Source organism: Giraffa tippelskirchi, chromosome 14 (genome assembly GCF_054371585.1).
Source record: "Giraffa tippelskirchi isolate mGirTip1 chromosome 14, T2T-mGirTip1v1.2.pri, whole genome shotgun sequence".
In the NCBI taxonomy this organism is placed as follows: domain Eukaryota; kingdom Metazoa; phylum Chordata; class Mammalia; order Artiodactyla; family Giraffidae; genus Giraffa; species Giraffa tippelskirchi.
This window is the reverse complement of record NC_137288.1, coordinates 46,973,290-46,987,439: the sequence shown is the minus strand read 5'-3', so window position 1 is coordinate 46,987,439 and position 14,150 is coordinate 46,973,290. Positions and strand designations below refer to the sequence as shown.

Here is a 14,150-nt window from a genome sequence, read left to right as displayed (position 1 = left end):
AAGGTGGAAAAGCTCAGCAGGGAACAAGAGCAGATTTCTCTAGATCTGAGTCCTTAATTAACCACCCAAAGCATCAGAGATTGAGGCAAGATCCCTGTCTCTGAAAACCTTTATCTCAACCCCCAGCTTTTCAGCCTGACTTGACCAAAAGCCAGAGCTGAAATGTAAAAACACTGGACAGTCAGAGTTCCTGCCCTAAGACCATTAATCAGCTTTACGACCCAGGCCTGTCAGCCCACTTCACCAGAGGGGTCCTCATCTATTAAATGAAAGTTGTTTTTTTTTGGATTAGAGGATCCCTGAAGCAGAGCTACTTAAAGTGCCAGGCCAGGGTGAGATAAGGGGCTGATGTCAGAATGTAAATTAGTGTGCTGCGTCTCTCACCAGGAGAGTGTTTCTATGAGAAAGAAAAAACAATCAGCTCACCCCGCAGCATGCTTGGAGCTGAAGTTGGCTCACATTCTCTCAAAGTCCCTCATCCTGTCAGCAATGGTGTCAGATAGTTTGAAAACTGGAAGTTGGCCCAGACACCACGTTTGGAGTAGCATGGCTTTAAAGCATTTTCTGGGCTTCCCTGGTGGCTCAGACGGTAAAGAATCCGCCTGCAACTCAGGAGACCTGGGTTGGATCTCTGGGTTGAGAAGATCCCCTGCCTGGAGGAGGGCATGGCAACCCACTCCAGTATTCTTGCCTGGAGAATCCCTATGGACAGAGGAGCCTGGCAAGTTGCAGTCCATGAAGTCGCAAAGAGTCAGACATGACTGAACAACTTTCATTCAAAGTATTTCAAAGTATTTTCTGGCTTCTGCTCCACTGTTGACCCTCCCCTGCACCCACTGAACCAGCTCTAACTTGAACTGGAAAGTACTTGAAGGAGGCTTTTCTTTTTTTTTTCAATATTTATTTTTATTTATTTGGCCATGTCAGCTCTTAATTGCAGCACGTAGGATCTAGTTCCCTGACCAGGGATGGAACCCAGGCCCCCTGCAATAGGAAAACAGAGTCTTAACCACTGGGCCACCAGGGAAGTCCTAAGGGTTTTCTTTTTAAGAACTTTATGAGGCATGATTCACTTACCATACAATTCACCCATTTAAGATGTGGTTTGGTTTTTTTTTTCAGTATATTTAGAATTGTACAACTATCATCACAATTTTAGAACATTTTCATCATTCCCCAAAGAAACCCTCCACCATTAGCAGTCACTCCCCCTTCCTCAGCCCAAGGCAGCCACTAATCTACTTTCCATCTCTACAGATTTATCTATTTGGAATATTTTGTATAAATGAAATCATATAGTATGTGATCTTTTATCTGGCTTCTTTCACTTAGCATAATGTTCTCAAATCTCTTTCATATTGTGGCATGTATCAGTACTTCATTCATTTTTTAATGCTGAATAGTAACCCATGACCTAGCTGTACCACATTTTATTTATCCACTTGTCTGTTGATGGACATCTGTTTCCTTCCATCTTTTGGTTATTATGAATGTGTGTGTGTGCTTAGTCGTGTCTGACTCTTTGCGACCCCATGGACTGTAGCCCACCAGGCGCCTCTCTCCATGGGATTCTCCAGGAAAGAATACTAAAAGGGTTGCCATTTCCTCCTCCAGGAGATCCTCCCAACCCAGGGATCAAACCCTCATCTCTTGCGTCTCCTGCGTTGGCAGACGGATTCTTTACTACTAGTGCCACCTGGGAAACCTGGTTATTAAGAATAACACTGCTATAAATATGTGTGTAGAAGTTATTGTATGAATAAATATTTTCATTTCTTGTATATATACCTAGGAGCGGAATTGCTGGATCATACAGCAACTCAATTTTTAAGTTTTTGAGGAACTGCCGGAATATGTTCCAAAGTGGCTGAGAGGGTTTTCTGCTTGGGTTTAGGGACATAGAAATCTGCATAACCCTATAAATAAAAGGAGAGGGAGCGTAAACTTCAACAAACTCAGGTTTGACTGCTGCTACTGCTGCTGCTGCCGCTAAGTCGCTTCAGTCGTGTCCGACTCTGTGCAACCCCATAGACGGCAGCCCACCAGGCTCCCCCGTCCCTGGGATTCTCCAGGCAAGAACACTGGAGTGGGTTGCCATTTCCTTCTCCAATGCATGAAAGTGAAAAGTGAAAGTGAAGTCACTCAATCGTGTCCGACTCTTAGCGACCCCATGGACTGCAGCCTACCAGGCTCCTCCGTCCATGGGATTTTCCAGGCAAGAGTACTGGAGTGGGGTGCCATTGCCTTCTCCGCAGGTTTGAGTCCTTTGTAAATCATCATTCCTAAACTAAGCTGGAAACATGACAGTTCCCAAAGTAATCACTAATATGAGGAAGTTTGTGTTTAACTTGGCTTCCTGGATTCCTGACCTTGAAAACCAACCCACAGAAAATCGAGAAAAGGCACTGTCCACCTTGATGGTGCTGACAACCCTGCAGGGATATCTAAGGATTAGTTTACTACGACTGGGACTCTCTGTCTTCCACAGCTCAGAGCCCCAGAGAGGGCAAAGTGCAGGCTTCTCATTTCCCAGCAAGCAAGGCTTCTGGCTTTCTCTCAATCCTGCAAAGACTGATTAGAAATAAAGACAATATGGTGCTGGAAGATTTCTACTTTCTTATTCTGCTTTGCAGGAGCCATAATCACCCCTATAAATTCTAAGTATATCACCAACTTATTTCAGCAAATCTTTTCCTCTTGCTTTTCTTCTACTCCTAGGAGAATGGCTTACCCTAAATTCCATGTCACCTTCGCTAGCTCTCTTGGATTAATTTCAGTTTGAGTCAGTTCCTCTCCCTGTTTGATCTTTGCTGATTCATCTCTTGTTCTTTATTATGACTCCCCTAAAGTCTTACTTACTCTGGGTCTGGCCTATATTCAGTCCTTTCTGGAATAGGGGAGGTATAAATACTCATAGAGTTCCTCTCGTCTGAAACAGTCATTGTTCATAGCTCTAAGGCAGAAAGAAGAAAGGCTCTCAAGAGCTCTCAATATCAAAACCAGCTCTAACAATCAATATTGGCAATTCATTTTTGTGCCATTTGGGTACAAATATATATTAAGTTATATTTCATTTTTTGTTGCTGTTCAGTCACTAAGTCATGTCCCACTCCTTTTGATCCCATGGACTATAGCACGCCAGGCTTCCCTGTCCTTCAGTCTCTCTCAGAATTTGCTCAAACTCACATCCATTGAGTCAGTGATGCCATCCAATCATCTCATCCTTTGTTGCCCCCTTCTCCTCTTGCCCTGAATTTGTCCCAGGATCAGGGTATTTTCCAATAAGTTGGCTCTTCTCATCAGGTGGCCAAAGTATTGGAGCTTCAGCTTCAGCATCAGCCTTTCCAATTCAGGGTTGATTTTCTTTAGGATTGACTGGTTTGATCTCCTTGCTGTCCAAGGGACTCTCAAGAGTCTTCTTCAGCACCACAATTCGAAAGCATCAATTCTTCAGTGCTCAGCCTTCTTTATGGTCCAACTCTCACGTCCATACATGATTATTGGAAAAACCATAGCTTTGACTATATGAACTTCATCGGCAAAGTGATGTCTCTGATTTTTAATACACTGTCTAAGCTTGTTATAGCTTTTCTTCCAAGGAGCAAGCATCTTTTAATTTCATGGCTGCAGTCACCATCTGCAGTGATTTTGGAACCCAAGAAAATAAAATCTGTTACTGCTTCCACTTTTTCCCTTTCTATTTGCCATGAAGTGATGGGACTGGATACCATGATCTTAGTCATTACGTTTAAGTCATTTGCTATCCTATTCTTTTTAAAGTTAGATTGAATTAACCTTTAGGATACAGATATTTGCTGGGGGTATCAGTTCATCAGAATTCAACCAAGGCACTGTAAAAGATGCCAGAGACCAAGCTTCTCTTATCCTCCTGCTTAGAACTCAGTGAGTTCTTTAGAAGTAAAATAATAATAATCTAATTACTATCCCTTTGTAAAATCTCCCGAATATTCTCGTGGAGATTTTTTTAAAAATCTATGCAAGTTTATGGGGCTTTCCCAGTGGCTCAGAGGTAAAGAATCTGTCTGCAGGGCAGGAGACTCAGGTTTGATCCCTGGGTTGGGCAACCCACTCCAGTATTCTTGCCAGGAAAATCCCAGGGACAGAGGAACCTGGCAGACAGAGTCAAACACGACTGAGCATGTAGATGCAAATTTATGGCTCAAAGTTACTGGGTTGCTGCCTTCTCTCAAAGTAATCTTCCAATTAAATGTAAATGCTCAGGGCAGAAGTTTTCCCAAGCTTCCTCCTCTTCATCTTTTTCTTTCCTCCTTCCTGTTTGTCATGTTCTAAGAGTCTATCCTTTGCTAGACCAACGGTTCCTAAGCAATCTCACCCACTCCTGACCTCCTGGCTCCACTGTGTACCAATAATCCATGATGCCTTTCTCCAGCCTGCATGTCTCTTCTGACAGCCAGTCTAGTACATCTGACTGTTTATGAGAAATTTCCACCTGGATGACATCAAAGCACCCCCAACATCTAAAACTGAACTTGTTATTTCGATGACACCAAAATCTTGTAAATTCTCCTACATTTCCTATTTCGGCAAATATTACCCTTCACCATATTAGGGTATTAGGTTTAGCCTTTTACAATTCAGCAAAACTAGACATGCTGGCGCTGACTCCATTCTCTCCACTTCCCACAATACAATGAATACTATTCTTTCTGCCCCAGGAATACCCCTCATTTCTGTTCTCTTCCCCTACCTCTACATTCACACTCTGGATTGTTGTTTAGTCATTCAGTCATGTCCAGCTCTTTTGTGACTCTATGGACTGTAGCCCACCAGGCTCCTCTGTCCATGAGATTTCCCAGGCAAGAATATTGGAGTGGGTTGCCATTTCCTTCTCCAGGTCTTCTCAACCCAAGGATCGAACCTGCATCTCCTGCACTGGCAGGTGGATTCTTTACCACTGAGCCACCATGGAAGCCACTCACACTCTGGATGGATCTTTAGCAATGGCCAAGCCTCCAAGCCTCCTTCCCCTCCATCACTTTACTGCTGTGGTTTTCTTTCTAAAACATGACTAAGTTATCTTATATGTCAATTATACATCCATAAAAGAAACTTTAGAAAGAGTCAATGGATCAACACTAGGTTCCTTGGGGTTCTACACACGACTCTTCAAAATCTGGCCCTCCCTTTCTGGGAGAATTCCTAGCACTTCTTGAGCAATAAGGAGTACAGCACAAACGTCGAGAACATAAGCACACAGTCAGCCTACCTGGTCTGAATCCTGGCTCTGAATTTCTTGGTGAGGGCACGTTCTTAGCCTACTTGTAGCTCATTTTCTTCATCTGGAAAATGGGGATCATGGTGGCTACGCTCACCTAAATCACAGGGTTGTTTCTATTGCTGAACATCAAGTAGGAAAAGACATAACTGATATATTCTAAGGACTCAATAAACATTAGAGAAAATGATCACCATCATTATCCCTCCACAAATAAGGACTTGCTGTCTGTGTTCTTTAACATCTTGTTCTTTATGCTGAGAAAGCTTCTCTCTCCCCTCTGCTGATTCAGTACCATAGCCTTTTAAGATCAAGCTCAAATCCACCTCCACTGCCATGTTCTCCCACCTCCCCCGGGAGTTAGTTACTCCTTCCCTCTAATCTCTGTAGCCTTTTTGTGGTCACAATTAGCACCGTACTGTATATATTTTTACGTATCTCGTGCAACTTATGTATCCTCTCTTGCAACTTAAGCTTCCTAAGAAAGGGTTAGGGCTGTGTGTAATAATGTGTGCACTCTTCACTATGGCCTTGTACAGGTACCTGATTTAATAGGCATACAACACAGCTTTGTTGAACAAACAGATCCTTTGTTCTCATTTTATGGGACCAAATGGCCTTTACTTTTCAGCGGGTTATTTACTTGAGAGCTTAAGACCATGCCTTTCCCAACTTTGTGTCCTGGAAGCATCTGGAAAGACACACAGCAGACAGGAGCTGCTCAGAAACAACTGGCTTGGTCCAGAGCCAGTGACACGTTCAAATCTCTCCTTTTAGAGTACCTACAAATGTACCTATGAGATTCCTACAGGGCTGGAACAGTAAGGAAAGCGGAATCTTTACCTTCACAAGGAACTGGAGTAAGACCATAAACACTTTACAACTTTAGCTTTTGCAATCAGGTTGATCTTGATCCCCTCCAGGATTTATCAAGCAAAGTGCAAGAGCTCTTCCCCCCCAAATTCTCATAATGTACCAACATAGTAACATAATCGTAAATCTTTATTTCCAGCATGACTTAATTATTTATAGTCTTAATATCATTCTCTAGTAATGATTCAAAAAAAAATGGTTCTTTCTATTCTGATAGAATTGCCTTTGACCTGTTGAAGTGGTGAGGGACTAACAGTTGAAAGTGAAAGTGAAAGTGAAGTCGCTCAGTCGTGTCCGACTCTTTGCGACCCCATGGACTGTAGCCTACCAGGCTCCTCCATCCGTGGGGTTCTCCAGGCAAGAATACTGGAGTGGGTTGCCATTTCCTTCTCCAGGGGATCTTCCCGACCCAGGGATTGAACCCAGGTCTCCCGCATTGCAAGCAGACGCTTTACCCTCTGAGCCACCAGGGAAGCCCCTAACAGTTGAAAAGCTTCAAGAAAATTTCAGTGAGTGTAATATTTCTCATTCCAACTCACAGGTTAAACACCAGATAGTGATGATTTTCCAAGAGATGCAAGAAATTCTATCCTAGCAAAAGCTTAGGGGTTAGAAAAGGGGGGAAAAAAACTGATTTAAAATAATATCTCCTCTATGTAAACTGTGGCAGGCAAATAAGCATATAACATGCAGTCAATCTGTTTCACAATAACAGTAAATTTCTTAAGTAAATCAAGTATTACTTTATTGGTTAATTTTTTGGGGCACTAGTTAATTTTTTAAGAAAATGTGTTTTTCATTAAAAATGATGTTATAAATATTTGCTGATGCTAACCCACAGTAAGTATAAAAGTTAAGTTACAAAATAAAGCCTTAATTTAAGAAATAGAAATATGTAACATTTTAAAATTTAAATATAAGATCTGGATGAACACAGACTAAGAGGATTCTCCTGGTTGTATAATTATGGGTTTTACAAGTTTCCTTTCTCTCCCCTTACCCATATTTTTCCACAATGAACTTGTATTATTGATATAATGCTGCTGCTGCTAAGTCATGTCAGTCGTGTCTGACTCTGTGTGACCCCATAGACGGCAGCCCACCAAGCTCCGCCGTCCCTGGGATTCTCCAGGCAAGAATACTGGAGTGGGTTGCCATTTCCTTCTCCAATTGATATAATAAGTTATCTTAAATAAAAAAGAGTATCTTTTTGTTATAAAACTGGGAATGGTTTCTTAAAAAATTAAGCTGCTGTCATTAATTTAAATTTACTTACCAAGAGATTCTCCCCCGCCACTCCTCTGTTGTTAAAAACCACATATCTAAAAACCAAGAAAATAATTTGTTATTTTTATGCATGATCTTAACAATATAATATTAAAACCCTCTTATTGGGACTGTATTAGAGCACTAAAAGGTTCTTAGAAATCTGTTCCAAAGAAACAAGGATGCTTGATAATGTCACTAAATGCAGTAAAATACATTTCTAGTTCTCTAACATCAACATATGGGTTCAAACCAGAAAACGATATATCAAAGTGGTATTAAATTTTCCTACCAAAAGCAGAATCTTTACAACTTCTTCCTATGTAGATGTGTAGGCCTCTGCTGCTGCTGCTGCTGCTAAGTCGCTTCAGTCGTGTCCGACTCTGTGCGACCCCATAGACGGCAGCCCACCAGGCTCCGCCGTCCCTGGGATTCTCCAGGCAAGAATACTGGAGTGGGTTGCCATTTCCTTCTCCAGTGCATGAAAGGGAAAAGTGAAAGTGAAGTCGCTCAGTCGTGTCCAACTCTTAGCGACCCCATGGACTGTAGCCTACCAGGCTTCTCCGTCCATGGGATTTTCCAGGCAAGAGTACTGGAGTCGGGTGCCATTGCCTTTTCCGTGTAAGCCTCTGGTAAGTATTATTAAAACAATTCTGAATACAAGTCAAACTTAAATATTTTTGCTTCAAATTAAAAAATGTCTTCTAACTATTCTATTTGTAACATGAAAGTGTTAGTCACTCAGTCGTGTCTGACTCTTTGCGACCACATGGACTGTAGCCCGCCAGGCTCCTCTGTCCATGGGATTCTCCAGGCAAGAATACTGGAGTGGGTTGCCAATTCCTCCTCCAGGGGATCTTCCTGACCCAGGGATTGAACCCACATCTCCTGCACTGAAGGCAGATTCTTTACCGTCTGATCCACCAGGAAATGAGCATCTATTCCTATCCTGAGAAATAGCTCTTGTCCCCTCAAAGTTCAGCAAATAGAGAGACTGGAATTTTACCTGCGGTGAAAACATCATGGCAGGTAGAATTGCGAGGGACGTGGCACCTGAGCTGGAAGGCTGGGCCCCACTATGCTACTGCTTGGTGTTCGGCTGACCTAGGGGAGGAAAGAATAGCTCTGTGTCCTACAATCCTGTTTGCCTGTCCTGAGTCAGTGGTCATAAGTGAAGGGCTGTAGAGTAGCACTGGCTCACAGTAACTATGCATAGACCATTAGCTAATTAGCAGCAATGGTAGTTGCAGCACCACGCTACCTTTACACAGTCATTCTGCACTGACAAAACTTTCCATCAACCATAACCCCAGATATGTACTTTTGCCATCCTCAATCAAAATCCTGACTTGTGTCTGCATGGGTTCTCTTTGGCTTAGTGAATCTATATTCATGTCAAGTAAAATTCATTTTCTTTTTGTCTATCTACTTAACTAATCAATCAAGATTATTTAAGGTTCTAATTTAACCCCACATCCTTTTGTGTATTTAAAGCATTTACTATCTCTGTTTTCATGATGTATTTAACACAGAAGAAATAAATGCAAAAAGCCTACAATTACAAATATATACAACAATTTTGTATGTACTCTAACTGCCTTCTTTCAAGGCACTGTTGATCACTGCATGAGTTCTAGCACCAGTGAATTGAATATTCACTAATGAATATTCATGACTTCGATGGACTCAGGGGGTTTAGATTTTACTTCAGGATGTTTTTGCAAAGGAATTCTTTCTCACATCTGAAAGGTCATATAGACAGCTTTATTATGCCCTCCTGAAAGAAGAGGCCGTACTAAAGGCCCTACTAACAGAGTTTTGCCAAGAGAACCCACTGGTCATAGCAAACACCCTCTTCCAACAACACAGGAGAAGACTCTACACATGGACATCACCAGAGGGTCAATACTGAAATCAGATTGATTATATTCTTTGCAGCCAAAGATGGAGAAGCTCTATACAGTCAGCAAAAACAAGACCGGGAGCTGACTGTGGCTCAGATCATCAACTCCTTATTGCCAAATTCAGACTTAAATTGAAGAAAGTAGGGAAAACCACTAGACCATTCAGATAGGACCTAAATCAAATCCCTTATGACTATACAGAGGAAGTGACAAATAGATTCAAGGGATTCAATCTGACAGACAGAGTGCCTGAAGAACTATAGATGGAGGTTCGTGACACTGTACAGGAAGCAGTGATTAAGACCATCCCCAAGAAAAAGAAATGCAAAAACGCAAAATGGTTGTCTGAGGAGGCCTTACAGACAGCTATGAAAAGAAGAGAAGCAAAAGGCAAAGGAGAAAAGGAAAGATATACCCATTTGAATGCAGAGTTCCAAAGAATAGGAAGTAGAGATAAGAAAGCCTTCCTCAGTGATCAATGCAAAGAAATAGAGGAAAACAATAGAATGGGAAAAACTAGAGATCTCTTCAAGAAAATTAGAGATACCAAGGGAACATTTCATGCAAAGATGGGCTCAATAAAGGACAGAAATGGTACGGACCTAACACAAGCAGAAGTTATTAAGAATAGGTGGCAAGAATACACAGAAGAACTATACAAAAAAGATGTTCACGACCCAGATAATCACGATGGTGTGATCACTCACCTAGAGTCAGACATCCTGGAATGTGAAGTCAAGTGGGCCTTAGGAAGCTTCACTACGAACAAAGCTAGTGGAGGTGATGGAATTCCAGTTGAGCTATTTCAAATCCTAAAAGATGATGCTGTGAAAGTGCTCCATTCAATATGCCAGCAAATTTGGAAAACTCAGCAGTGGCCACAGGACTGGAAAAGGTCAGTTTTCATTCCAATCCCAAAGAAAGGCAATGCTAAAGAATGCTCAAACTATCACACACTTGCACTCATGTCACACGTTAGCGAAGTAATGCTAAAAATTCTCCAAGCCAGGCTTCAACAGCGTGTGAACCATGAACTTCCAGATGTTCAAGCTGGATTTAGAAAAGGCAGAGGAACCAGAGATCAAATTGCCAACATCTGCTGGATCATAAAAGCACGAGAGTTTCAGAAAAACATCTATTTCTGCTTTATTGACTATGCCAAAGCCTTTGACTGTGTGGATCACAACAAACTGTGGAAAATTCTTCAAGAGATGGGAATACCAGACCTCCTGACCTGCCTCCTGAGAAATCTGTATGCAGGTCAAGAAGCAACAGTTACACCTGGACATGGAACAATAGACTGGTTCCAAATAGGGAAAGGAGTACGTCAAGGCTGTATATTGTCACCCTGCCTATTTAACTTATATGCAGAGTATATCATGAGAAATGCTGGACTGGATGAAGCACAAGATGTTGGAAACAAGATTGCCAGAAGAAATATCAATAACCTCAGATATGCAGTTGACACCACCCTTATGGCAGAAAGTAAAGAACTAAAGGGCCTCTTGATGAAAGTGAAAGAGGAGAGTGAAAAAGTTCGCTTAAAACTCAACATTCAGAAAACTAAGATCATGGCATCTGGTTCCATCACTTCATGGCAAATAGATGGGGAAACAATGGAAAAAGTGACAGACTTTATTTTCTTGGGCTCCAAAATCACTGCTGATGGTGACTACAGCCATGAAATTAAAAGATGCTTACTCCTTGGAAGAAAAAGTTATGACCAACCTAGACAGTATATTAAAAAGCAGGGACATTACTTTGCCAACAAAGGCCCATTCAGTCAAGGCTATGGTTTTTCCAGTAGTCATGTATGGATGTGAGAGTTGGACTATAAAGAAAGCTGAGTGGTGCAGAAGAATTGATGCTTTTGAACTGTGGTGTTGGAGAAGACTCTTGAGAATCCCTTGGACAGCAAGGAGATCCAACCAGTCCATCTTAAAGGAAATCAGTCCTGAATATTCACTGGAAGGGCTGATGCTGAAGCTGAAACTCCAATTCTTTGGCCACATGATGCGAAGAACTGACTCATTTGAAAAGACCCTGGGAAAGATTGAAGGTGGGAGGAGAAGGGGACGACAGAGGATGCGAAGGTTGGATGGCATCACCGACTCAATGGAAGAGTTTGAGTCAACTCCAGGAGTTGGTGATAGACAGGGAAGCCTGGCATGCTGCAGTCCATGGGGTCTCAAAGAGTCAGAGATGACTGAGTGACTGAACCAAACTGAACTGAACTTAAGAAGACACATGTTTTAAAATCTCAGAAGTCTGATTTGAGAAAAGGCTAGACATATTATATTTTATTGACTAGTCAGATAAAGATTTTAAATATACTACAAAAACATGCAAGAAAGGTAAAGTAGGGTCAGTTAGTCTTTGCTAAAAAAGAATGGCAAGACAGTCACTTGTATTTATTGCTTAAGGACCTAAGTAACACAGAAATTGGGGCTAAAGTTAATTATGACCTTGAAGCTTCCCGTCATTCAGAAAAGAACCACTTTCAGCATGCAAACACGACTTCAGAATAAAAAATGGCTTCTGGGGTAAGATATCATCAGGTGACTGTCCCCTGAGAGAAAGGGACAGAGCTTAGTGTGGGGAAAGAAGGCGATGAGCTGCACACTCAGGAAAAAGCAGCCTACGCACCTGGGATTTTCTTCCAAACTGCAGACAGAGATATCTGCACTTTCTTTAGCAACTCTGAACAGTGGCTCATGGCTCCAATACCTCTCGCTAGAGGAGAAGGTGCACTGACCCCTCCACAGGCCTTTGTTCTTGACCCCGTTCAGTCATCTGTATGTACTTCTATGGATTAAGATGTGTGTTCACCACTGTATTTACCTCTAGCCTTGGGAATGAGGCGGAGAGATACAGGAGGATAAGACAGAGCAGTTTGGAGGCAGGAAGCATGAAGGCTTCCACATAGCTCCCTTCTCCCATCCAGTTGGTGACAATCAGTTAGCTGCTTTCATTTAACCCCTTTTCTTCCTTGACCGTCGTCAGGGGACACTTTAGCAAAACAAAAAGAACTGGTTGAAAAACAACTACTCTTCCTAAGACATTTGATAGGCCCCTGTTAACTTTATAACTGCTTTTCCAAATTATTTTCACAATTTCTCTCAAACTATTTATCTATTTATTTTTTAAGTTTTATTTATTTGACTGCTCCAGGTCTTAGTTGCGACATGCAGTATCCATTCAAACTATTAGTTGTGGCATCTGAGATCAAGTTCCCTGACCAGGGTTCAAACCTGAGCCCCCTGCATTGGGAGTATGGAGTCCTAGCCACTGCACCACCAGAGAAGTTCCCTCCCAAGTAATTTTAAAGGGTATGTATATGAGGGAAATTGTTCTGTAAAACTTATTTTTTCTATGCATTTTAACTATTTAAATTTTCTTCTTAAAACAGGTAAAATACAAATAAAGAGGAGACACTAAATAAATAAAATCTGGAATTGAGAATTTTCTACAACAACAGACCACATTAACTAGGAAAGCTCTTAATGAAGGTTAAGTAAGAGGCAGAGAGCTACCCACAAGGCAGCATTTCTCAACCTTGGGCACTATGGGCATTTTGGATCAAGTACTTCTTTGTAGGAGGGCTATTGAGAACCACTTGGTTGAGAACCACTGTTACAATGAAATGGGTCAGATAGCCTTGAATCTGCTCAAGCCCAGTGATCCACAAGAACAAAGGAATTTTTATCATACAACTTTATTTTTCAGTTCTAAGATTCCATGAGTCTTTGAGTCTATGAATGAAAAGAATAATCAGCAAAGGCTGGAATAAGAAGAATATTCAGAGACCACTATTTTGATTTCAGATAATAACAACAGATAATATTTATCAGTGTTTACTATGTGCTAGATCATCTTCTAGGCATTTTACATGAATATTAGTATTGGAATGACTCATTCATTCAAAAATTTATTGAACAGACTAGTCACTGAATTAAAGATTCAGTTAGTGCTTGTAGGAGAAAAACAAAATAAAAATATAAGGTTCCTGGCCTCACGAAGAAAAAGTGAAAGTTTTAGCTGCTCAGTTGTGTCCAACTCTTTGTGACTCCAAGGACTGTAGCCCTCCAGGCTCCTCTGTCCATGGAATTCTCCAGGCAAGAATACTGGAGTGGGTTGCCATTACCTTCTCTAGGGGATCTTCCCAACCTAGGAATTGGGAAGACCCATCGCAGGCAGATTCTTAACCATCTGAGCCACCATGTAGGAATGTATAAAAGTTTCTAAGGGATGAGAAAATAGATCATGTTAGGTGAAACATGACTATATACTAGGCTAATGATAGAAACTAAAGAAAATTTAAAAAAAAATAAGTTAAGATCAAAATAGGCTTAGGGGGCAGACTGCCAGGTTAAGAAAAGATGACAAGGAAGTTCTGCTTCCAGAAATGTCATGGTAGATCCTGCAAGGCCAGCCCTTCCATAGAATAATAAGTAAATGCTTGATAAATTACAAAGGCAATGGAGAACACCCAAAGCAGGCAGAAACTAAATGGAACTTGACACTTGGAAGAGAAAAATGGCATTGGTTAAGTCTCCTTTCACAGCTTTTTGCCTGAGGGGAGGCACCAGCTGGTATTATCCAGTAATAGATAAAGGTCAAATAAAAATGTTCAGTCTCATGGGCTTGAAAATCAGAAAACAGAATTTGCTGCAACTATAAGAGAAAATGAGGGGGGAATCTCAGAAAAGAGAGAGATACAGAGGCAGAGGCCTAAATTCTGGATAAAAACCCTGGGTGCAAAGCTCTGACTGAGTTTGCTGTGACATGGGCCCCAAGCAGTCCAGTTAAGGATGAAAACCTGAACAGACATTTCAGCTGCTGTCTACTGC

At 41.5% G+C, this 14,150-nt stretch overlaps 1 protein-coding gene across 6 annotated transcripts in view; it reads right to left on the bottom strand.

Annotated features, from left to right (window-relative positions):
- The window catches only part of ABHD3 (abhydrolase domain containing 3, phospholipase), a 65,804-nt gene that overhangs the window by 33,959 nt on the left and 17,695 nt on the right, over window positions 1–14,150 (bottom strand). For all 6 annotated transcript variants that reach the window (XR_014074881.1, XR_014074882.1, XR_014074883.1 and 3 more), the window contains exon 4: window positions 7,407–7,452. Coding sequence is in view for 3 of the 6 variants with exons in the window: in XM_081562763.1 (XP_081418889.1) it covers window positions 7,407–7,452 (46 nt within the window). In the remaining 3 variants the exon portion in view is untranslated. The remainder of the gene's footprint in view (window positions 1–7,406; window positions 7,453–14,150) is intronic.